Below are 23,151 nucleotides of genomic sequence, written 5' to 3'. Positions count from 1 at the left end.
TCGGAAGGAAAGCGGCGTGTAAACACTCGCAAATATTCTTTTCAATTTCGACCGCCATCATGCCCGTTCCTTGGGAAGCTCTCATTCCTTTCGGTAGCACAATTGAAGCATTCCGTAACTCGAGTACGCAGTACTGACTTTCGCTCATTTGTAGGCCTGGTCACAGTTATGTTTGGAGTTTCTGGTACATTACTGAACGTCTCCACGAGAGCACAGAACTTGGGCAAAGTGAGTAGATACTTCCTCTACCGTTGCATCTTTTCATCATGGGCTTTTGGATATCTTTCTTGATATAGCCGGTCCGTCACAACATAGATAATTGGGACGAGATGATGATGAGGAGAGACGAGCAATTAACTGGCCATAAGCGAGGGCAAAGAGTACGTGGTTGTTGGACATAATTCCGGTGCATGCTCACTGATATCACTTCAGGATGATCCTACACCACCCCCTGGATTCGAAACAAGTAGTGTGTGGTACACGGAAAAGACAGCATAATATACTTATATCATTGCGCACGAGGCCTGTATTTCGACATTTGACATCTCAATGTTATATATACATACACTCATGCAAGACTGGCCGTGCACATAAATCGAATGGTGCACTCACACAGATGATTTCGCCACATTGGCGACGAGTCAAGCTGCAGCTCATACTGACCATGATTTTCGTCCTAGTGTGTTCAACGAAGCCGCGCTCACCTAATAACACAGAATACGCACTGCGAAGCGTACGTCACATAGCATTCCAGGAGGCGGGCACCCGAGACCAGAATCATTCCCATCCCAGTTCAGCGATGTACCGCTTGCTAATGGCTTCTATTGCATTCGAAATGTCTTTAATATCATACTACTCAATATCCTGCATACGATTGTAGAAAGCGCTTCATTCCGATGAGGAGAAGTAGATAGGCATCTCCCTTCCACACATTGGCAAGACTAAGAATAGTTAGCTGTTCATTATCCTTTCCAGCCAAAGCGCTATATCCTTCGCGGCTCTGACCCCACTTCCTGTCTCGTCATCCATACCGTTGATACCTAAACCCTTGAGGATCTCTATCGCAGACACGAATCCATATCTTCGGTTTAGCAGTGCCCGCTCAATATCCTTCAGTTGAGGGTTTAGCGAATCGACCACACCCGGTTGAATCGCGGGCATAGAGGACACCGAATCGTCCGCGACCGAGAGTGAACAAGCACAATCTAGGATAATTCCATGTTTGGATCGAATTTTGGCTGTCTGGAAACGTCGAATGTTGATGCGATTGAAGACAGGAAGATACAGGATGCACTCACGACGGTCCCCCACTCAAAAGCTTGACTGACAGTGTAAGTGAATTCTGGTGTTTGACCGTACGCCCACTCCCAACTCTAACCAGAACCGAAAGCCTTTCAGCAAACCACAGCGAATACAAAAAAGGAACGAAGGATGGACCCTGCACTGATTCCTCGATCCTCGAAGGTAAAAAAACTCACTGGAAGTTCTGACATCCCATTTTGAATATATTCGATATCTCTGCAGCTAGCCTCGCTCACGATTTGTACCTACATAGAAGAACGAAAGGGGGTATATGTAAGCACAATAGTCTCCGAACGTAACAGAAAGTAAAATGGTTTGGGCAGTAAAGGAGTAGAAGTAGAGGCGATACCACGAAGAAGCTCAAGCTCACCTCACCATCCACATTTCGAATTCCATACTCCTTACTAAACTCGTGTACGACAGCATCCACAAACGCTTCGTGGGTAACGCCTCTGTTGAACTGCTGTAGATTCCGAACAGGAGAGCGGACGGATGCCACGCCTTTGGTTTCCATCGTGTCCTACAAGTTATAAACAGTTTGAGATTCTGTTCAGAGAAGTATTATAGATGTATGTCGCTATACACCTTTGTATTGTGCAAAAGATCACCCAGAGTGTTTAATTGGGTGGAGATGAGCATCGTACCATGATGGTACGCACGCTGGCTCACAATTTTGTACGCCGACCCAGAGACGTGGATATCATGGAAAGTATAAATCATTGAAGTAATATGCGAAAATTACGATAAACGAGAAATCGAGTATAGGAAAAGGAAAATGGAAAAAGAGTAGATCAGTTTACTTGTTCCTCATAGAACACACGGAACGTGACTTATCTTTTCCTTTCCGACACAGATATCATTCCTATCGTTTACCGTCGCGTCAATTCCTAACGAACACACGGCGCGTAGGACAACTTGAGCCGTCATGTGTCGGTCAAAGGAGGTTCGGGGTAGATGAATGGAGAAATTGGTGTTCCCTAAATCCTACATCGTAAGAATCAACGAAACGGAAATGAACATTGAACAAATCCGACAAGGTATTCAGCACTAGTCGTACTAGGCTTGACAAAAATATGGGATATAACACGAAGGCAACTTACATGATACACCGTCCCACCACCACTTCGTCTCCGGATGAAAGGTACACCTTCTCTAACACGCAAAGCCGGCAGATTGACCTCCTTCCAAGGATTCTGGTTCCGACCAATGACTACACAGGGATCATCGCGGTATAGTAGAAGCAAAGGTTCGTTTTGGGCTTTATGTCTGAATAGCCTGTGAGGTGGCAATCATTTGGGAAGGCAAAGGTAGAGTAGAAGGGGATGTCAGTCAAAATTTTGAGTCTCGAGAGACAAAGGCGTATCGAACACGAACCAATCCTCGAGAGATAGATTGAAGTAAGGGTTAGTGGATTTCGAGAGGTATATTGAATGCTGAGGACTTATTGGCTTTGGTGGTTGAATGGAGCGGCGTCGAAGGCATGTGTCCAAATTATGTATGTAACGTCCGGATGAGGTTGGGTGAAGACGGCATCTTGTACTTGATGGTAGTCGAGGAGAAAGCATAAAATTCCGACTAAGGTGTTCCGGCCCGTTGCGGGTATCTTCAGTGTAAATCAACCTGGCTTGACACACCAGAAGGAGAAAAAATTCCGCTCGACGGAATTACCAAAATTCAGTGCAACTGATATATCATGTGACCGGCAATATACCCGATATAGTTTATCCGCAGTCACATGATATATCAGTTACGCTGAATTGTTACGATTCCGTTGAGCGGAATTTTTTCTCTTTCCAGTGTGTGATCAACTGGTTTGACCTGCTCCATTCGAGGATAGATTTGCTGGCCAAATTACTCGTCCAACCTCTTCAAAGAACTCCAGCGGTACAACTGCCTACTCTTTGCAAAGGTATGGCTCGAATTTTGTTGGGGCTGAATGTAGTGTAATGCAATTTCATTAACAATCTCTTCGCAGCTGTTTTGATTCGATCTCGAATATGGCACCATCGTTCTCTTCGCGCCTGCTATGTATCTATCTCTTCCTCATTCAACTCCTCGGCATCCCCGCAATCGCCAATCCGTTAGCTTTGACGCCCCCCGCTATTGCTCTGTTGGCCCGGAACCACGAATGTAAGATTGTGATGGTACTAAATCTAGTTATGACACTCATTCAGTTTCTCTCAGTTCAATTCCCTTCCGTAGACATCAAGGTATGGTACGGGAAAGACGCTACAGGAAAAGAAGCACGGCTGTATTTCGGCGACATAGGCTTTGGCCTTGATGCACGGCAGCAACCCAAAGAATTCAACCTGGGCAATAACGATGAATCCTCGCTGCCCGGGGACTTGCATGAACTCGGCCGTGCTACATTTTGGGAACAAAGAGAGAAAAGGAAACTTGTTCCAACAATACGATTATACTTTCGCGCTCTAAAGAACCTAATAAACATTGACCATGAAGCACCGTATTCAGGCTACCTCAATGCCCTCATGATGCTTTTGGAAGAAGGGGCGGCGGAATCAACAAACATGTTCTCACTAGGTGTTGCGGGAGAGAAGTGGACAAAGGAGGTCTATCCAGACTTGTCGAGGAGAGAACGCGAGCATAAGGGATAGAATCTGATAGCTGTAGATAGCTGTCCGTTAGCATGGGCAAGTTGCAATTGAAGCAAGATAGGGTTGTTTGAGCACTTTTACGTGAACACATTAGTGTTGCTCTCGTGGTAAACCTTATGAGCACAAGTGAAATGTAGATTTAGATGATATTGGACTCCTGCGTCTTTCTATCCTGAATCGCACGATTCCTTTCCTGCTTTCTTCGTTTCTCCTCCCTGTCACTCGCCAGTCCTCCCTTTATGTTCCTCTTGTCCTGGACCGCGCACATCGAAACTCGGTGGGCCAAGACAGCTCCACACGCAAGCGCATCGCATCGCCCTGAGCACAGGTGCTCATTTCTGAATGGCCTTGAATATTGGGTTCTCGACTTCATGTATCGGTTTCTGGCCTTGAGGAGTTCCCGGGATGACTTTTGTTAAGCCCTACAATATGCAGGAGTCAGTCCGTGATAGCCAAGAGCACAAGCAAAAAACCGCCGATAAGTATTGGCGTAAGTTCTCAGAACAAGAGGGATTGTCCGTATCAAGAAGAAAAGGAATGGATGCAGGAATATACGCACTAATTTCTCGAACATGCAGGCATTTAATGAGCGTTCTGGCTTCCGACAGAGGTAGTATTCCTAGCATTGACGAGCTTAGCTTCCTTAAAATAACAGAGATTGAACGACAGACCTGATTATTCCGTTCCAAACAGTTCCAGTGCTCTTGAAATTGTGACAAGCAGTTCTCGCGCATCTTGGTGATCCTGTTACCGCACACATCACCCAAGTCAGAGAAAGAAGGAAGAGAAAAGGAACATAGGGATGAGAGCGTACAAATTCGTTGCACACCGTGTTACTCTCCTTCCTTCCTTCAAGCAATGACCAGGATCCCGGCTTTCAGCTTTGCAAAGCATAAAGTCCTCTATAACCAGAAACGCCAATAAATGCACGCGGAAAATAAACGAGATAGCCAGGTCCGCCCCATTTTAAGCATTCTTAGGCAACAAGAAAACATCAACATAAACACACCATTATATTCTTTACAATAAGCCCCAATGAAAAATGCCGCGCTTTTCAGCGGCCCACTGGACACTCCAAGCTCTTGTACTTTGGGAATGTCATCCGGTAAAGGTGTCGGGTCGACGTACGGACGGGTTTCAACTGAACCAGCTTGGTATGAGGACATAGTTGAGAATGTAGAAGTCCCGGGGTCTTCTCTTCGTCAAGAAGGATACACAAGAAGTTCTTGTCTCTGTTGAGTCTCTACAGAGTTGGAGCTCAACACAGTGGGTGATGACGGGAAGAAGGGTAGTTCAGGTTAGGGTTCAATCTTCCAATGATCGCCGAGGCATTATTATTCTGAAGACCACCTTCACGTCGCCACTTCAAGTCTAATAGCATGCCCCTGGTGAGTATAAGCTGGTACGTCTCTCCTACAAACACAATTAATCTATCTGGCCAGCCTCAAAAGTCTGAACCGAAAATCTTCCAAATCCTGATTCGGACGCATCAAACAACATTATTTTTCACCGTGCCACCCTCAACGACCATCGGTTTTCTCAAGGAGCAGACACTGTCGGCGCTGAACTCGGGGCTTAACGAAGAAGAGGACATACCTCCAGTTAAGGAGGTGGGGGATTTCGAGTTGTGCCGGTGTCGTGTTATCAAAGGCAAAGATCGAAATGCTGATGTTCAGAGGGAGTACGACATTCTCGACGAACCAGAGTCCACAATTAAGGGGATCAAACTGGCAAATTGGGAGGTTCTGTACTTACAGTTTAAGGATGAGGAAGGTATGTACTGTACATCTTTCCTAGTTTCTTTCGTATATTATTTCTACATGAACCAATTGAATATAACATTCCTTTTTACTTCCCCTTTGATCATATCCACGCGCAACTTGTCATTCAAACCAAATCGACAACCTGTATCTCAAATTTACTCAAAATTCAACGTACTCAACCCTAGGGCAACCACTCCAAATAGTCGCTTTCGATCCTCCTATCGACGATGAGGAAGACGTTGAGCCTCAATCTACGGTTCCATCTTCGCCGCCGGTTAATAAGGGCAAACGAAAGGCTACCGTGTATGACGAAGAGGATTCTTTGTGATTGAGCGGAGGGTTCCAGCAGGACTAATGGTGTATCGATTGCTGCAGTAAGGGAAAAGATAATCTGAAATAACGTGTAAAGCCGTATATACAGCAAGTACTAATTCATCTCGTTCCTTCTTGAAATTCTACTCGTTGATCAAATTCAACTCAACATTCGACTTGGGGATCTCTCCAGTCTTCTTCTTCCACGCAAGAGGCGCAAGAGCCTTTCGACCTTCTTCTGAGAGCAGGTTGTTCGTTGAACACACAGGAAGGACTATATCTAACTTCCGCCGCCATAGAGATGAATATCTAGACATTGTACGTGTTCTAGCTCTGGGCTTTACATATACTACACACTCTATGTACTCATCCAATATCCCTTGCAGCAGAACTTTCGAATTTCTAAAGTTGATGCCATTATATATGGATCTATGTAGTTGCATTTAAATTTGCGATACCCAGGTTTCGGCACAACATATGAATGCGAAGGAAAGGAAACAAGTCATGGTCTAGAGCAAGCAGATGGCAGGGATAAGATAAGTAGCTGCGAGACTGTACTAATACGGACTTACTTCTGGTAATGAAGTAAGTCACCTGTCCTAGAAATTCTGAGTCGAGGTTTGGCTGGGGCTTGGCCCCGCACGGGTGGGAAATGCCCGGAATGCGGTGGTTCAAGCCGGAGCGTTTGGTGTGTAGTGACCAAACACTGAATCAGAAGGGAGGGTGGGGGGGAATTTTCGAAGATATGGCGTATTATACGTGAGGCGATGAGAGACGGAAGTAGAAGAGATTAAGCGCTTAATGCGCGCTAGGCGTCTCTCATTCGCCGGCCTTATCTTATCCTAAGATGAGCTTCTTCGTATGCTCATCGCGGAAATTCGTTGAGAAGCTTGCAGTGCATACCGAAAACTTTGAACAATCTCGAGTGAAAATTATATCTTGTCGTGATATCATAGTGGTGTGCAGTGTCCGTATAAAAAAGAAGTCCAGAAGAAGAGCAAGAGCGTACTACTTTCTAACATGAACAGAGATCTGCAAATCAAAGTATCTGCTCGCCGTATGCAGGGGGCAAGCTCCCCGACATCCTTCTTTCCACCACCCCTCGCGCAGGCCCGGCGTCAATGTGTCTCACTGGGAACAACGTATCTGAGGCCATCGCATCTGAGTATAGTCCATGGCTACTATCGCGTTGATCATCGGTCTCCAGATCGTTATAATAAGCCGATGTCAATTCCAGCTGGATCCTCGAATTGCTTCTGTTCTCAAGCTCCAATTTCCGTGGCCGGGGTATAAAGGGGGTCGATTTTCCATAGTTTGAACCTGCATGCAGCATTAGATTGCCAAGTCGCCCAATGGATACGAAGCGACAATACCTGCTGTATACCATGAAGGCTCTCGATCGGCGAAAGGCTCAACGTTCGCCGGCGTATGTGTTACTGTCCTGCTTGCACCCTTGCGTTTCCTCGAAGAGCGACAGAAAAACCACAATGCCAACAGTGCACAAACGATGCCGATAGCTGCACCCGCAATTCCACTTATCAAACCTTTACTCGTATGAGAAGATGGAGCCAAGAAGGTCTGATTGGACCCCTCAGTGCTTCCAGGAGTGGTACCGTTAGCATCACTGGATATCGACGTTGACATAGGCGGGCTCCCGAAATACGAATTAGAAGAAGGGTGGATCACGGAGAAAGTTGTCCCGAGTATGATCGTGGAACCACTGGCAGGAATAGAAGCAGATCCAGCACTGGATGTCACACTGGCGGGTGTGGTTGAACTACTAGCTGAATTCGAAGACAAAGGAATATCAGTTGTATCAACAGCCTGAACTGCTACCGTGGCTATACTTCCGGAGACCGAAGTTGACGTGGCTGAAGAAGAGGTGGAAGTGCTAGTTGTGCTTATACTCGTAGTAGGACAGTGCGTGAAAGCGTTGTTGTTGTTTGCACCTACGTCTTTACTGATAGCCTCGTATGACCAGACACTGTGGAAAGGGTAGTATGAGATCATCCATCGAGTATTTCTACAGGGCTCACTAGAACCTAAATTCGCAACAAAACTAATCAAAATCGACACAAGAGGTCAGGAGGATAAAAGCAAGTACCAGCTCCCATCGGACCAAAAGAGCCCAGTACGGATATCGTCGATGATCTTTATGTTGCGATCACACACTGCAGTATCGATGTTATTTGGAAGACTAGGAAAGGGTCTTCAGCCGCCGCCACTCTGGTCTGGTCACACTGGATAATTCCCTTTGTGAAAAAACGCACCTCGTGTTCGTGACGGGGCTGCACCATTGTCCAGGCGAACGAGAACCCTGCAGGTAGAGCTGGTAGGCACCTTTACCTTTTAACGAGTATTCAAACATAGAACATCGAGATGTAAACAAATATCTTGACTAACCTGCGTCAATTCCATTGCCGCTTCCTCCTTGTTGGCAACTAAGGTGGCATGAATATAGTTGGACATGGCAATCAAAAGAGAATACACGAACTTGAGGCAGAGCATGCTCAAGGTGAAGGCAACCGAATTGCAGCAGCAGTCCGCTTTTTCGATGAGGTCAGAGTCAGCGGGACACAGAGATAAGGGTTTGACCTAGCCTTACCAACTTGCTCATCACAAGCATCCGGAGGAGTGTTGACGTTCATGGTACCGACTTGGTCTGAAAGTGTGTGTCAGAGAAGCAAAATCCCGACGGGTTCGAGCTTACATGACGGGTTGCATATTTGACGAAGTCTTTCGTACGTCGTACCTGCGGGGAGAGTTCACATTTTTTTTTCTAAGAAACGAAATTCATGAATCAAACGGGACTCACAAGGACTCTCTCCAACCATGTTGATGTACCAATTTAGCCCAGTTCCTGTGCACGCAACATCTCCATCCGCCTTTGCCAATAGAGCCACCAAGAGAAGGAGGAAGAGCAAGACCATTCAAGGTGAAAAATCGGAAATTCCAACCGTTGAATTTGAGAGGGAGTGCCAGAGACTAAAACTCTGAGGCATACGATTTATTTATCCAACGCTGTACCTGGATCGATCAGTTACTTCGAATGCCTTTGACTGCTTTTGCCCTGTCAGTGGTCACCCGGTGAATGATCACCATCGATGTTGGCGCATGCGCATCAGCGTGCTTCGAATTTTGAACCGAATATTGCGAAGCCGCACGTATCCTCTTCATGTTCTGTGTCAGCCAAATCATGATGATATATGCGTAGTATAAGATCCCTCAATACTTGACCCGAGTGCCAAACGGACGAATACATCCATTGTCCGAAGAAAAAGACTCACGACGACAATAATCAGTTTCGCAAAACCTCAGCTTGATCTTCTTCGCTTTGTGCCGATTCCGACGTTTCACTTCACTAGTGTATCGGTTGAGAATGTGAAAGATGGCATTACAGTGAACCTGGTCCATATGCAAGATCTTGGCTCGACGCCTTGGCATCATCTCCTTCCTTTCCTTCGAAATCCAAATACTGTATCTGCGACGATATCAGATAGAAGGGCTAATTCAAAGAAATTTTATGAGTAGGCACCTTGTAATATAATGGCGGCTTGTTTATCAGTATGCACGTTGCTCTTCCGCCTTGTAAAGCAACCGCGACGTCGTTGCAATAAGACATTTGATGTATTATTGCCCTTATAGTAGGCTGTGTCGATGCACTCGACAGGAGGTCAGATATATTCCTGAGCCAGACGGGGCCGAGTGTATGCGGTTCAAAGTGCTTCTTTCAATGCAACCGAGAACAGGTCTCCAAAAATAAGAATTCCAGAACCTAGACTAAGCGTAAAGGTAAGCGGGACCGGTGAGACCCAAAGAAATTTTTTGTATCCGTCTATCCATCCACTTCGCAATTTCTCATTCAAACTAAATCAACCTGGTTATCTGTCCCACCAAGTCAACCAAACCTCAACCCTCCAGACAATTGCTCCAAGTAATCGCTACTGATCCACATATCGACGAGGGAAACGCCAGACTTCAATTCATAGTTCGGTATTAGCCGCCAGTTAAAAGGGCAAACAAAAAGGCACTGAGTATGACGAAGAAGATTTCTTTTGGATAGAGCGGTAGTGTTGAGACCAGGACTAATCTTGTTGCCTCTTGATATATCCTAATCGCTGGTCAATTCGACATAGCACTCGACTTTGGAATCTCTTCAGTCTTCTTCTGCCACGCAAGAGGCGCAAGGGGTAGCAGAGCAGCAGCTACTCTTCTACCTTCTTCTGAAAGCAAGTTGTACGTTGAGCACGCGTTCCTCTGTGAGAGAGGATGAGTACATGTGAGGGTCGAGGAAAATCCATTGAATACATACAGTATCCATAACATCAAGCTGGATACCCATCTTGTTCAAATGCTCCCTGATATACGGCGGCGGCTGAAATATCGTCTTTCCAGTCCCAAGCAATAGAATCTCTAGCGTCATTGTTGAAATGAATCGACCTTCTTTGCATTCGGATATTAAACTGTTCTCACTAACCAGGTTTCGGCACGACAACCTCAAAGACATCGAAATGCTCTTCCTTCCATCCTTCCCAAAATGTTTTCGGAGGATCCCACAGGAAGACCTTTCCTTCCAAAAAAATACAAGCTCCAGGGATAATCAATCCATCCGTCAATTCGATTCCACTTGGTGATATAGAGGCGACTTGGACAGGAGGAGGAACGTCAGAGGCGAGGATGTTTGTGAATGGTTGGGCTTTGGCTGTTGGACCATTATTGGAATACGATGAAGTCGAATGAAAGGTCCGGGTTGAAGGAGGTGTCACGGTGTGTTTATGTACAGATTTGGTGTAAGTTTGTTTTTTCGTTCTTGAGATTAGTAGTGAAGGAAATGAAGCAAGCCCCGGTCTAGAGCAAGTCGTTCCTACAGAAAAATGACAGGGAATTCGCTGGAAAGCTTTCATTTTGTGGTCGAGCGACGAGCGTGGTCAAGCGCGAGTACTTACGTCATGGCGCCTAAAGATCCAGAGCTCGGCTCTGCGGCCAGGCTCTAAAAGTTTTGTGCATGTATTGAAAGGAATAGTCTCTTCAATAGATACATTATGTTTTTTGCTCTTTGTACTTTCTCATTCCGCGTATGTAGCATGCTAGGGCACGGGGAGCTAAAAGAGCTCCAGTCTATGTAACTACTGCTAGTGTGTAAGTGGTCGCATTTTGGGTTCTCGGATAATGAGAAATGCTCAATCCAAAGGATCTGTGGGCTATATGAGATTATTTTGTTATAAATTATGTATCAAAACTGGTAGACGCAGGTTGTTCCTTGAAAAACATGAACATGTCCATTATGTATCAGGATATCTGTTCGCCGTATGCAGGCGGCAAGCTTCCCGACATCCTTCTTTCCACCGTCACTTGTACTGGGCCGGCGTCTGTGTGTCTCATTGGGAACAAAACATTTGAGTTCATCACATCTGAGTATGGTTCTTGGCTACCATTGTTCTGATCGTCAGTCTCCGGATCATTATAGTGAACTGACATCAATTGCGACTGAGTGCTCGGATCGCTTCTGCCTTCAAACTCGAGTTTCCGTGGACGGGATATAAATGGCATCGAACTTTCAGTATTTGAACCTACATCTAGCATTAGACCACTAAAACATCTATACAAAGAGAAAATGGCATACCTGTTGTTGTATACCACGAAGTCGGTTGATCTGTAAAAGGTTCATCATTTACCAGCGAAGTGTCGTGCGTTGCTGTTTTTCCTGCTTCCTTGCGTTTCCTCAAAGAACGACAGAGGAACCACAACGCCAACACTGCACAGACGGCGCCGATAGCTGCGCCTGTGATTCCACCTATCATACCTTTGCTCATACGAGAGGATGGTGTCAAGAAGGTCTGGCTAGACCCACTAGTACCCCCACTGGCAGGAGCTGTATTGCTAGTATTACCGGATGCCGACGTTGATATAGGCGAGCTTCCGGAATACGAAATGGAAGAAGGATAGATCACAGTGAAAGTGGATCCTAATATAATCGTGGATCCAGAAATAGAAGTAAAGCTTGTGGTGGATATCCCACTGGCAGGTGTGGCAGAGCTGGCTGAATTTGATGAAGATGACGGCGAAGGTTGCTTAGTTGTATCAGGAGTCTGAGTTGCAACCGTAACTGTATTTCCAGAGGTTGAATCAGGGGAAGTTGAAGTGGTTTGAGAAGAGGCGATAACGTTGGGAGTGCTGCTGCTTGTACTTGTACTTGCGCTTGTACTTGTAGAAGATGCACAATGCGTAAACGCGTTGTTGTCGTTTGCGCCGACGTCTTCACTGATGGCCTCGTATGACCAGACACTGTGGAAAGGGTAGTATGAGATCATCCATCGAGTATTTCTACAGGGCTCACTAGAACCTAAATTCGCAACAAAACTAATTAAAATCGACAACTAGAGGACAGGAGGATGAAAGCAAGTACCAGCTCCCATCGGACCAAAAGAGCCCAGTACGAATATCGTCGATGATCTTTATGTTGCGATCACACACTGCAGTATCAATGTTATTTGGAAGACTAGGCAAAGGTTACTTCGGTCACTGCCATGTGATTTCTCGTGTAAAAAGATGCACCTCTGGTTCGTGACGGGGCTGCACCATTGTCCGGGCGGACGAGAACCCTGCAGGTAGAGCTGGTAGGCGCCTTGACCTTTTGACGAAATTCAGATAGAGAAAAACAAGATGCAGAGAAAATATCTTGGATCACCTGCGTCAATCCCATTGCCGCTTGTTCCAATACCTTGTTGACAACTGAAAGTGGCAAATCTTAGTCAAGAGATATATTGGTTGTGAGAAAATACACAAACTTGAGGCAGAACATGCTCAGGGTGAAAGCTACCGAATTACAGCAACAGTCCGCTTTGCGATGGTATTAGATTTAGTGAGGTAAACATTTTTTTCAGAATAGAGTCTTTGACTAACCGACTTGTTCATTACAAGCATCTGGAGGAGTATTGACGTTCATGACACCAACTTGGACTGAGTAAATTTATGTGGATAAGTATCGGAGCAACTTGGCCACAGAAGTAAGAACTTGAAGGATTCGAGCTTACACGAGGGGTTGCATATTTGACGAAGCCTTTCGTACGTCGTACCTGCGAGCAGGTTTCATACTCTCATCCGCAGAGATAGACAAAATTATACGGGACTTACAGGGACTCTCTCCGACCATATCGATGTACCAGTCAAGGCCAGTTCCCGAGCACGCAACATCCCCGTCTGCATTTACCAATAGAGCCACCCCGAGAAGGAGGAAGAAAAGAACCATCGAGGGAAAAATGGGGAAGTCCAAACCGTTGACCTGGAAGAGTAGGATTGACGGAAATTTGGAGCAAACGATGTGATACTTCAACTTGATACTCAAAAAACAATCAATCAGTCACTAGCCGTTAGGTTTGATTCCTTTTGCTCCTATGTTCGGGTAGATGCCATCTGTGTTGGCGCATATAAAACGGGCTTGGTCTAGAATATGATAGATATAGCACAGCTCCGTCCAAGTCCCACTGCCTGTGTGCATCGGTCAGAATCAATCAGTGCTCTGCCTGCGGGCCAGACAAAACATACTAGGAAAAGTGAGTGAGATACTAGATAGAACTAGGAATGCTCAGTTTGATTTCACCTTCTACTTTCGTTAACGTTTAAGTTCATCAGATTGGAGTACTTGGACTTTGTTTTTCACCATAAAATCAACCATCAAAGCTACACCGCCAACAGTCAACCGTGCCATCGAGAGCCATATTTATGTGTATATTGTTTTCTTGTCATTTCGTTTCTGATGAATCCTAGCCACCAAGAAGGTGAATGTAAACCAACTTGTTGAAGAACGTCATCAGTCAGATCACTGTTTCCAAGTCATTGGCCGAGGCTACATAACGACTGCATATTACTGCATCTCTTTTGTTCCAAACTAGAGAAGTCGACGCAGCGTTGAGCATCAGATTAGGCGGAGGAGGTATCGTGGATGAACTTGAAATAAGGCGCACAGACTGTAGCTATAGCAACACAACAACGAACGGCAAGCGACATCCAAAGATTCGGTAGGCATTGTTCACAGATGCTCCGGATTCTGCCCTGTTTACATCGCACATAGACCCAGAATTTATGAGTCTGCCCAACGTGCAACGTGTGGAACAATTGAGACAACTTGAAAGGTTTTTGTTAGATTTTGCGATTAGGATTAGATAAGATCAAGTCTCGCATAGCACTCACGCGACAGCTTTGGCAACTGCCGTTTCTCTACATCTATTCTTCGAATTTCCATCGTCCGTTTGGGGCCTGTTTCGAGAATCTATTCTTGCGTTTATCTACTTTTATTGATATACGGAACTGGTAGTGAGTGAATCAGTCTTGAACTTGGGTTTGATCTGATTCTCAACAGATTCGCCGTAGATTCAGCAAACGACATTGAAGAAGTTAGATTACAGATAGGATTACCAAGTCCCAGAGTTATCAGAATTATAATCCAAGGAAAATATGGCCAAAGGTTAGTAGATCTTCTTCATGAAATGATTTTGGACTCGGATATCGCCACTGAGCATTCTTCGACCACTTCAACTCAACTCTTTTCGAAACGTTGACTGATTGAGATTGATTGAAAACCTATATGCTCATGGCGCTCTTCATCACTTGCACATCCTTTCATGATATCTTTCAACTCGCTGCATCGACTTGCGCCACCTTCGTTGCACCTTATGACTCGATGATACAGTTCCAAGAAATTTCCGTCTGTTAGAAGAACTCGAGAGGGGAGAAAAAGGAATCGGCGATGGATCATGCTCGTACGGATTGGAGGATTCCGACGATCTGATGATGACGAATTGGACGGGGACGATTATAGGGCCGGGACATGTAAGCGACGTTATTTCTTTCGCTTCTATCGTTATCATTGTGTCGTTCCTGTTTGGATCGTACACATCGAATTATGCGCTCATTTTCTATCTATAGACCGTACACGAAAATCGAATTTACTCCCTCAAGATTTCCTGCGGCCCACAGTACCCCGATGCCCCGCCAGTGGTACAGTTCATTAGCAAAGTAAACCTACCATTTGTCGATCAGGTATGTGGATGGATAGATGACGTGGATTTTAACGCTGCTACATTGATTAAATCCTTCAGACGAATGGCCAAGTCGATCCCTCTAAACTCCCCGTGCTCCGCGAATGGAATAGAGACAAGACTCTTGAAACACTCTTAGTCGAGATGCGGAGGTGAGTATCTTTTCGTCAAACAGTAAGATCGCATGATGGAATAATTTCATCATTACAGGGAAATGGCCTCGTTTAACAACAGGAAGCTTCCTCAGCCTCCTGAAGGATCCACGTTTTAGGCTGCTTTTGTCTCTCGGCGTTGAATATATACGGGAAGTTTTGACTCGATTTTGAGAAGGCAAGGGTCCTCCTTGAGACCCTTGGCCCATGGATGTATAATATAACACAGCAAACGAATGAGCAGCTCATCTTCTATATGTTTTCCAATGCTCGGATCAAGCAGCCCCCTCCGCCATCACTCAAAGCACTAAGACGATAGTAAGGAGCTGTCGTGTCGCCGGGCTCAGCGCTCGTTCAACGGCTGCTGAAGTCAGACTACATCAGTACGACTTGCGTTTGCTGGATGATAGAATGTTCGTATTGAAGTAAGGGTTGGTACATATATTGCGCATTTACTTTTTATAAACTTATATTTCTCTTCTAGCAAAAGCATGGGTTTTCGACTAAATTTAGTCTGTTAGCTGAACCTTCAGAGACCTTCAGCCTGAGGTTTACAATTTGAAAGGTGCAGTTAAATAGTGTTACAATCGGTTTTTTCTGGTTCACAATACACATGAGACTCGAGTAAGAAGAACGCGGGCACATCATCTTGGTCGACCGATTAGAATTGCTACTAGAGTGCACAGATTACAGGTTTATTTGGATTTAGACCGATAGGTATATTTTGTTGCGGGTAGTCCATTTTCGTTGTACGGCAAAAGCTATCTACGTACTCAAAAGTCCTATAGGAGTATTTCAGCATCCGATCCATGCACAAGGAGTATACACATATGCACGATTTCAAGTAGATTCGAACAATTTACTGTATAGCTCCATATGATGCCTATGTATCCACGGAGCGAGAAACTTGAGCAAGAGAGATAAACCGAAAGGACTTGTACCCCAAACTGTTTCCTTGACTTCCGTACCCGATTTCCTCGGTTCCTCACCATTCGAATCATCAGGCAGAAGAATTGGACGGAATGTCCTTAGCTTCACTTCCTTTATTCCTTGAGCCACAACTCCGCTTTCAAATAACACCACCTTGGCTTCTTCGTCAATAATTTGAGCACCGGATACGGACAGAGCTCGATTGAATAGTCCGAACAGGATTGAAACGGTTCCAGAAAACTCGAATTGTGTCCTCTGAAATGTTCGCATTTCTGAATCGGCAGGCTGGTCCAGTGACGATGGCGGGAGGTCGCGTACCCTGGGGCAGCCTTCTGGCATTGTATCGGCGTGAGTCAAGGAAGAAAGAGCACAATGGGGTAAAGACACAATGTCGGGTGGAAGAAGAGAAAATTTTTGCGCCTCTGGAGTGAGCTTTTGTAGACGTTCCATTTGATCTGCGTCAGAAAGGGCATGAAAAACGTGGTCGATGGGATAAGGTAGAACCACGGAATGGGTCATGGAAAAAGACATATGTGATAATGGTAATGATTTGAACCTGGTCCTGGGTCGTACTTGTATTTCAGTATTTATGTAATAAGGTCAAAGCGAGTATTTGCTGATCCCAAAAAAATGTTTCAAGAACAAAATTTGACCGCCTCAAAATATGTTACTGGGTATACAATGAGGGGGGTATACTGGTCAAAACCAAAAAAAGAAAAAAGTTTCTCACTCCTCCTCCTTATCATCATCATCATCACGATCATTATCATCCTCCCCAAAGCCCAAACTTTGCAAATGAACCGTCATTGACAAATTTTGCTTTGCCCCCTCCACTAATTGCTGGGCCATCACGATATTTCGACCACGGGCATGGATGATAGGTAGACATGCTGCGAATATGGGTGCGATCTGGGATCGAGCAGCCGCGGATTGCGTGGTACTAGATACGTTAGAGGTGTTCTCGGCATCCGCAGAAGATAGTTCCGATTCCGGAGGTGCTGAATCTTCAGACGGAGGATTGATAGTTGTATTAGTTGTGGTTTTGGTCTGGTCTGCTGAAGAAAATTCGGTGGTTGTTGTGGTGGAAACGGTCAGTCGTAGCATGGCTGATTCGAGTTCAAAAGCCTCCATCTGTAGTGTCCCTACCAAGAAAGCAAAGTATAAGTGAACGAGACAGATGGACAGATGGACACGTATGAAGTGGGGATTGGGAGGGAAAATGAGATGAAACGTATGAGCAGACTTACCCAGTCTATCGAGGACATCATTATACTCCCGCAGCGGACCCATTATATCCACGGTGTCAAAGTCGATATTATTCAAGTCTTGCGATGCAATACGCAGAGCTTCCGTCTCTATTTCAGTGCAAGCATCTCCGTGTGACAGAAAGTTTTGCATAATTTTGGGGGCATCTTTGGCGAACTGTGAAGTGCGAGCTTTGTGAATTGGTGTGCGGAGGAGGATAATTTGACTGACCTTGTCCGAGGAAAGTTCACCATAAAACTCTATCAGCCGTTCCGCCTCAGTCCGAGTTTGTTGGTCTGATGAGCTGGCTTCTTGTTTATCTAGTTCCTCCGAACGAGTTTGGATATTTTTCTGCAACAAGGCATTCAGAACAGATTGCAACCGAGGAATTGTAAAGGTACCTCCGCCACCTCTTCCGCATCTTCGAAGCATGCATCCAGCGTGGATGCCATATACATCCATGGATACTGCTGAGCTGCAACTTGCAAAGAATCTGACGTTGTGTTAGGTTTTGCATCGTCGGAAGACGGGATTGAAGTCTGGATAAAGGTGAGATTGCGAATGAAGATATGACAATAATTGTATTCACCGTTGTAGCGGTCAGCTGAGGGTCCCGGTTCTCTGTGTCCTTCTTGACATTCAAAGAAACTTGCGTTCTCGAGACCAAAGTAACTTTGGGAATTTCTGCAGCACCAGGTAAAACACGAGCCAAGCTCTCCGTGCCATGAGAGCTGCCTAACATTGTTTTAGCCAGGCAAGCCATACGCTGCATTGGAGAAGAGTACCAGGAGCTGAGGATAAATCTGCGGACATTGTTAGTTGAGGACTGGCCTGACTGGCTGAGGTGAATTCCCAAGAAAGCAACCGGCCGAGAGGGCCGCAATGAAATCGATTCAAAGTCCGAACCTGGTCCGAACCCTTTGTAACCCCAAATTACCTCCGCCTTCCGCCTTTCTCTGAGCACTCGAAAGAGTCTCCGTTGGCCACGCTGCTGGGCGTGTCAAAAGCAACATTATATCCTAACCTATACAGTATATACTGCTCGCTACAACAACGATGTCCTTCTTGCTTTCTATCTTCAAGCCAATCGCTTACATTTCCCTTCCTGTCATTCTTGCACGAACCGCCATATCATCATCACCTATGGGACTTTACTACTTTCGACGTGGGCTTTACTTGGGCTGTATGACAGCTGTTGCGACGTTCGGCATTGTAGTCGCAGCCACGATGTCGGCGACCGGATATCGATACGATGTTAATTGGGTCATTGCCAGGACCTTCTACGCATTGGCTGGCACTGTCCTGAACATCAAGGTAGAGGTAGAAGGGGAGGAGCACTTATTGACAAAGCCAGCAGTACTTCTCAGCAATCACCAGAGCATGCTCGATATATTGTTCGTGGGCAGGTGAGCTCGGACGTATATGGTATGGATTTTTACTGTAGCTGATTGATTGCTTAGGTTGATGCCCAAGAGAACTTCCATCATGGCCAAAAAGTCATTACAGTACACGCCACTCGGTCCGTTCATGATTATGTCTGGTGCTGTCTTTATCGACCGAGGGAATAACGCCCGGGCAGTACGCTCACTAGAAGCTGCGGGACAACTAATGAAGAATCGCAAAATCTCATTATGGATGTATCCAGAAGGTACTCGACATATGTCGAAAGAGCCAGATTTGCTACCTTTCAAAAAGGGAGCCTTTCATCTGGCTCTTCAGTCCGGCATTCCCGTCGTGCCTATAATTACAGAAAACTACTGGCGTATTTATCAGGAGGGTTTCTTCGGAACTGGTGTCGTCAAGATCCGTGGTGCGTTTCTTGTATTCTTGTCATGATCCCCGTCTGACTACATGTCCATTCGGACTCTGCTCTCTATAGTGCTTCCTCCAATCCCAACAGAAGGCCTTACCGCCAACGATGTCCCTGAGCTCGCCGAAAGAGTCCGTGATCAGATGCTCGATGCTTTACGCGACATTTCCGTCAAAGTTGAGCCAGCACCTGCTGAAGAGCCACGAGACCTACCACCACCAACGACTTCAAGCGACCCTGCCTTGGTTTCGTCACCCTCCAATACCAAAGAAGAGGGTGCCTTTTCGCCTCCTGATGTCAATCCGGAACAGGTGTTGGAAGCCAGAACGAGTTCAGTGGTGTCTATTGCGTCCTCTGACTCGAATCATAGAGAACAAAGATCGGAACCCAGCGAGAATGGCACAGAAACGGAAGAAGACGAAGGGATGATTCTTGTAGGAAGACCAACGTAGCCATGCTTTAGAATGCATATGGTCTTTTACGTGTTCGTTTAATGGGCGCTTGACATTTAGTAGTGGGCGTCTTAGACCCATTATGGTCAACAAGTGCGGCAATGTCACTGTATATATACCAAGTATTAGAACGTTACCCTTTTAAACTTTCATCGAAGTAAAGACATTCATCACATGAAGAATTGGTACAGACTCCGACTTCCGGCTGTCCACGACGGTCGAGTTCCAGTCAAATCGGTAATTTTACCTATATATATAAGGGCTGGAAAAATTAGAAATCGGGGTTTTTTTCTTCTTCCCTCCACAAACGTTCCACAACCATCTCCCCGAATTGCCTGTTTCTCGCTCAGTCGCTCCTTCAACACCATGCATTTGCCCTCAGAAAGAGTCTTGCCTGGTATGTTGTCCTGTGAATACGACTCATGAACAGTTTTGACAAATTTTTCAACAGATTGTTGGGGCCATCGCGGTGTAAGTTTACTTTACAGCTTCCATAGCTTTGAGTGACGAATACCTGGACACAGGCATCTGCTGCATTTCCCGAAAACACGCTCGCAAGCTTCGAAGCCGCCATCCGAGATGGCGCTGAAGGCATCGAGAGCGGTATTTGATAGCGTTGGCGTTCTGCCGTTTGCATTCCATAACATTGCTAGCAGACGTACACGTATCATCAGACGATGTGGTTATCATGTTCCATGATCCCGGTATGTTTTTTTTTCCTTATCGTCAGTAACTTAACCCCGGTTTTTGATGCTCCCGTAGATCTGTCCAGGACAACAAATTCAACTGGTATGCGGATGCCTGCGTGGTTTATTTTCACTCGCACGCTGGGAATATCAATTCAATTCCTCCCCCTTTCCTCGATTCAGGTGCTATCAAAGATCGAACGTGGTATGGCGAAAACGGTATGGAGCACGTTCGAACTGTTAAGGAACCTAGACAAGCTATTCCTACATTCGCCGAGACGATTACATTGCTCATGAAGGCAAGTTTCTTCTCTTATCGCTCAGGGGAGCTGATCTGTTATATGCTTTCTTTACCTCTATCTCAACATCCAAACCCGTCCTTAGCCCGAGAACCAACATGTAAAATTTAACGTTGACGTGAAGCCCCAAAACAACCCTCGAAGACTGTTTAGCCTCATGCACAATATTATCTCGGCGCAACCCGACTGGGAGACGAAGTTAGCATCGCGACTGGTGCTCGGTCTTTGGCACCCCAGTTTTATTGTTGCCGCAAAAGAGACTCTTCCATATTTAACGAGGTCCTTCATTGGCAGTAGTCCTTCTGTAGCGCGAACATATTTTTGGAACCACTGTGACTTTTTCTCGATGTCGTTTGCTGTGTTGGCGACGTCTGATGGGGAAAAGTAAGCGCCTCGCTGCGTTGACATTTCCTTGCGATACAACCTCATTTATCCTTTTAGGTTCAGAAAAGAGTGCCAAGATGCAGGAAAGAAGTTGATGGTTTGGACAGTGAATAAGCCTGAACATATGATGGAGGTATTCATTTCCACTTTGTACCTTGTTGAAGTTTTACCGAGAAAATTCTTTCAGGCCGTTCGTTGGGGAGTGGATTGTATACTGACCGACGTCACCAGAACTTGGCTCGACATGAGGTCTGCTCTATATGGTATGTGTAGGATTTTTTTCACTCTTCTCTTTCTTACCTCCTTCCACAGCGGATTACGAAAAGACTGGTTTGCAATATAGTCGCATCTTCCTCTGGACGACATTGGACTACTGGACCCCAGTTCAGATGCTTCGCCAGACTGCTGAGGTCAAGCGTCTACAGTCAATCGCTGGACCCTTCAGGATCGAGACGCCTGTTACTATCAGTGCAGCAGCTTGATTATGATAGTAGTTCTGTTCAGTTTTTTATGCTTCCCCGCACCATACCCATAGATGAACGGCTGTTTCTGCTCCGATAGAAAAAAGATATGCAGTGATATTGTAGTCGTTTTAACTCAATGATCTGGTTAGAAAGCTTGCATGTGTGATTCTACCTCTGAAGACATACAATTGTGAAGGATTGATCTCGTAAACCATAATAATGAACTCAGTATGGGTTAAATCTACGAGATGCCTTCAACTTCTCTACCTTAGCCTTATCCAATTCCCAGTTCTTCTTCAGTTGCAAGAGTTCTAGGGGACGTTGAATTAGTCGAACTTGCTTGTATAAGGATTCACATACCATTCCGTTGTTTCTCCGCTTTTTGGAAAGCGTAGAACGAAGTCTTCTCCTTCGAGTGCTTCTTAGTCCTTTCACTAGTCTCTCCTGTCTCCTGGAATTTCTTCGTTGCGACAGCGACACCACCTCCAACTGTCTGCCCATATGCCCCTCCTCTAGTCACCAACGTGAATCCATCCTCGTCCACGATCGCCTCTCCCTTCTTGTATTTCGACTGTCGCTTCGACTTCGCAAGTTCGAATTCGTACAAGTCCATCGCTGAATTCGCGTGTTGGCGGACAGCATCGAGAGGCGGTCGCAGTGAATCAGACAGCGCGAGATAGTGTGATAGTCCAGATGGTTCCTCTGATGAGTTGGGCCACGACCGAGGTTTTGTATGTGAGGCAGAGAAAAATCGATCAAGAGAGGATGTATCGAGAAAGACGACATGCGCCGTTTGACCGGTCTTCCGCAATTTCCGTAGAGGCATTGAAGGTAATGGGAGTACTTTGGGGGGTTCAACCTTTTTCATCGTGAGTTTCTGGCGTTTTCGAGGCTGACTTTCCTCATCTCCGTGATTATGTACTCCTCCTTCCTCCTCTCCATCTTCTGAATCACTATCTTCCTCGTCTGCATCCTCCACAGCACTGTCAGAGTCAAAAATTACTTTTTCCACGGTTCCATAGGGTTTTAATAGTAAGATGAGATCCCGTTCTGTGGCATCTGGCGGTGCATTAACGAGGAACAGTGTTCGGCCTGAAGGCCACGAGTTTGGGGCTTTTTTGTTGGATACATGAGCTCTGGCGTATATGTAATGTATAGATGAGCTGGAATAGGATATGGGGATCACAGTAAAACCATTTATCAAGGTTGAGGAAGACATCGCGGGCGCCTACATGATCAAAAAATTATGAGCGTCTATATTGGGGTCTCTTAGATTGAGCGCTCTGGGAGACCCACTACTACTAGAGATCAATAATACCGGGGTGGAACTGAATATCTGGAGGTGGTTAAACACTCATCGCGTCAACGAACATGTCAAACCATAATCATAAGTGCGAGACAATCTTCCTATCCATCTATCCAGTGCCAGTCGGCGGACGAGGTCCTGATACGCCAGAGTGTACCACAAGTCGGGACTTGACCTGCTAAGTTTTGCTGGAGCAAAAACAATGAGCAAACCCTCTCATTGTTTCCCAATGTGGGATCCGGACAATATACGCCTCACTTTATCACTAGTCCCTAAAAGCAGAAACAGCAGGACAATTCAAGTTGCGCCATTAATTTGAGGAGTCATTCGATTGTGTTTGCCGCTGGTTGCGAACCAGTTTGCTGTACGTCTAGCTGTATGTCTGGGAAATAC

At 45.7% G+C, this 23,151-nt stretch overlaps 13 protein-coding genes across 13 annotated transcripts; 6 read left to right on the top strand and 7 right to left on the bottom strand.

Annotated features, from left to right (window-relative positions):
- Positions 1 to 17: 17 nt before the first annotated feature.
- C8R40DRAFT_1100443 (small secreted protein) lies at positions 18 to 666 on the top strand. Its single transcript, XM_046227895.1, has 4 exons — positions 18 to 93; positions 155 to 228; positions 297 to 380; positions 433 to 666. Exons 1-4 carry the CDS (start codon positions 60 to 62, stop codon positions 496 to 498), a joined length of 258 nt encoding a protein of 85 aa, XP_046087612.1. The 5' UTR covers positions 18 to 59; the 3' UTR covers positions 499 to 666.
- On the bottom strand, positions 648 to 3,029 carry C8R40DRAFT_1100440 (uncharacterized protein). The gene is made up of 9 exons (XM_046227894.1): positions 2,677 to 3,029; positions 2,403 to 2,577; positions 2,137 to 2,286; positions 1,888 to 1,995; positions 1,673 to 1,822; positions 1,479 to 1,547; positions 1,299 to 1,373; positions 793 to 1,242; positions 648 to 733 (listed from the first exon to the last, which is right to left on the bottom strand). Exons 1-8 carry the CDS (start codon positions 2,865 to 2,867, stop codon positions 952 to 954), a joined length of 1,209 nt encoding a protein of 402 aa, XP_046087611.1. The 5' UTR covers positions 2,868 to 3,029; the 3' UTR covers positions 648 to 733; positions 793 to 951.
- A 270-nt stretch (positions 3,030 to 3,299) lies between these two features.
- Positions 3,300 to 3,917, top strand: C8R40DRAFT_1169626 (uncharacterized protein; the record flags this gene model as incomplete). Its single annotated transcript, XM_046231400.1, has 2 exons — positions 3,300 to 3,432; positions 3,487 to 3,917. The coding sequence occupies 2 exons, from the start codon at positions 3,300 to 3,302 to the stop codon at positions 3,915 to 3,917; spliced, it is 564 nt and encodes a 187-aa protein (XP_046087610.1).
- Positions 3,918 to 4,249: 332 nt separating this feature from the next.
- C8R40DRAFT_1042887 (Ndufa8, NADH-ubiquinone oxidoreductase complex I 19kd subunit) lies at positions 4,250 to 5,083 on the bottom strand (the record flags this gene model as incomplete). The annotated part of the gene is made up of 5 exons (XM_046224119.1): positions 4,250 to 4,339; positions 4,477 to 4,536; positions 4,589 to 4,661; positions 4,732 to 4,819; positions 4,927 to 5,083. The coding sequence occupies 5 exons, from the start codon at positions 5,081 to 5,083 to the stop codon at positions 4,250 to 4,252; spliced, it is 468 nt and encodes a 155-aa protein (XP_046087609.1).
- Positions 5,084 to 5,216: 133 nt separating this feature from the next.
- On the top strand, positions 5,217 to 6,128 carry C8R40DRAFT_1100435 (uncharacterized protein). The gene is made up of 3 exons (XM_046227893.1): positions 5,217 to 5,305; positions 5,360 to 5,690; positions 5,866 to 6,128. The coding sequence occupies exons 1-3, from the start codon at positions 5,297 to 5,299 to the stop codon at positions 6,006 to 6,008; spliced, it is 483 nt and encodes a 160-aa protein (XP_046087608.1). The 5' UTR covers positions 5,217 to 5,296; the 3' UTR covers positions 6,009 to 6,128.
- A 601-nt stretch (positions 6,129 to 6,729) lies between these two features.
- C8R40DRAFT_144239 (uncharacterized protein) lies at positions 6,730 to 9,017 on the bottom strand. Its single transcript, XM_046234161.1, has 10 exons — positions 8,808 to 9,017; positions 8,703 to 8,744; positions 8,598 to 8,654; positions 8,487 to 8,538; positions 8,396 to 8,433; positions 8,263 to 8,338; positions 8,097 to 8,201; positions 8,029 to 8,034; positions 7,366 to 7,976; positions 6,730 to 7,312 (listed from the first exon to the last, which is right to left on the bottom strand). Exons 1-10 carry the CDS (start codon positions 8,920 to 8,922, stop codon positions 7,032 to 7,034), a joined length of 1,383 nt encoding a protein of 460 aa, XP_046087607.1. The 5' UTR covers positions 8,923 to 9,017; the 3' UTR covers positions 6,730 to 7,031.
- A 1,097-nt stretch (positions 9,018 to 10,114) lies between these two features.
- C8R40DRAFT_1042972 (NADH dehydrogenase 1 alpha subcomplex assembly factor 3) lies at positions 10,115 to 10,896 on the bottom strand (the record flags this gene model as incomplete). Its single annotated transcript, XM_046224127.1, has 3 exons — positions 10,115 to 10,249; positions 10,305 to 10,405; positions 10,470 to 10,896. The coding sequence occupies 3 exons, from the start codon at positions 10,894 to 10,896 to the stop codon at positions 10,115 to 10,117; spliced, it is 663 nt and encodes a 220-aa protein (XP_046087606.1).
- A 3,261-nt stretch (positions 10,897 to 14,157) lies between these two features.
- Positions 14,158 to 15,691, top strand: C8R40DRAFT_144915 (UBC-like protein). The gene is made up of 7 exons (XM_046234162.1): positions 14,158 to 14,302; positions 14,412 to 14,456; positions 14,682 to 14,821; positions 14,918 to 15,031; positions 15,091 to 15,182; positions 15,241 to 15,607; positions 15,667 to 15,691. Exons 2-6 carry the CDS (start codon positions 14,447 to 14,449, stop codon positions 15,299 to 15,301), a joined length of 417 nt encoding a protein of 138 aa, XP_046087605.1. The 5' UTR covers positions 14,158 to 14,302; positions 14,412 to 14,446; the 3' UTR covers positions 15,302 to 15,607; positions 15,667 to 15,691.
- C8R40DRAFT_1236654 (uncharacterized protein) lies at positions 15,667 to 16,631 on the bottom strand (the record flags this gene model as incomplete). Its single annotated transcript, XM_046233414.1, has 2 exons — positions 15,667 to 15,964; positions 16,019 to 16,631. One exon carries the CDS (start codon positions 16,629 to 16,631, stop codon positions 16,023 to 16,025), a length of 609 nt encoding a protein of 202 aa, XP_046087604.1. The 3' UTR covers positions 15,667 to 15,964; positions 16,019 to 16,022.
- A 207-nt stretch (positions 16,632 to 16,838) lies between these two features.
- C8R40DRAFT_1264696 (uncharacterized protein) lies at positions 16,839 to 18,129 on the bottom strand (the record flags this gene model as incomplete). Its single annotated transcript, XM_046233896.1, has 4 exons — positions 16,839 to 17,254; positions 17,360 to 17,708; positions 17,759 to 17,896; positions 17,947 to 18,129. 4 exons carry the CDS (start codon positions 18,127 to 18,129, stop codon positions 16,839 to 16,841), a joined length of 1,086 nt encoding a protein of 361 aa, XP_046087603.1.
- A 284-nt stretch (positions 18,130 to 18,413) lies between these two features.
- C8R40DRAFT_1160286 (uncharacterized protein) lies at positions 18,414 to 19,619 on the top strand (the record flags this gene model as incomplete). Its single annotated transcript, XM_046229997.1, has 3 exons — positions 18,414 to 18,763; positions 18,818 to 19,167; positions 19,237 to 19,619. 3 exons carry the CDS (start codon positions 18,414 to 18,416, stop codon positions 19,617 to 19,619), a joined length of 1,083 nt encoding a protein of 360 aa, XP_046087602.1.
- Positions 19,620 to 19,985: 366 nt separating this feature from the next.
- C8R40DRAFT_1160285 (PLC-like phosphodiesterase) lies at positions 19,986 to 21,470 on the top strand (the record flags this gene model as incomplete). The annotated part of the gene is made up of 10 exons (XM_046229996.1): positions 19,986 to 20,016; positions 20,071 to 20,090; positions 20,144 to 20,222; positions 20,276 to 20,323; positions 20,382 to 20,408; positions 20,489 to 20,604; positions 20,690 to 20,988; positions 21,046 to 21,121; positions 21,176 to 21,251; positions 21,301 to 21,470. The coding sequence occupies 10 exons, from the start codon at positions 19,986 to 19,988 to the stop codon at positions 21,468 to 21,470; spliced, it is 942 nt and encodes a 313-aa protein (XP_046087601.1).
- Positions 21,471 to 21,677: 207 nt separating this feature from the next.
- C8R40DRAFT_1160284 (ribosomal RNA-processing protein 7-domain-containing protein) lies at positions 21,678 to 22,671 on the bottom strand (the record flags this gene model as incomplete). The annotated part of the gene is made up of 2 exons (XM_046229995.1): positions 21,678 to 21,763; positions 21,813 to 22,671. The coding sequence occupies 2 exons, from the start codon at positions 22,669 to 22,671 to the stop codon at positions 21,678 to 21,680; spliced, it is 945 nt and encodes a 314-aa protein (XP_046087600.1).
- Between the last annotated feature and the right edge of the window lie 480 nt (positions 22,672 to 23,151).

The sequence above is a fragment of the Lentinula edodes genome (genome assembly GCF_021015755.1).
Source record: "Lentinula edodes strain Le(Bin) 0899 ss11 chromosome Unknown C8R40scaffold_13, whole genome shotgun sequence".
Classification (NCBI taxonomy): Eukaryota; Fungi; Basidiomycota; class Agaricomycetes; order Agaricales; family Omphalotaceae; genus Lentinula; species Lentinula edodes.
The sequence above is the reverse complement of the archived record's forward strand: the minus strand, read 5'-3'. Positions and strand labels throughout refer to the sequence as shown.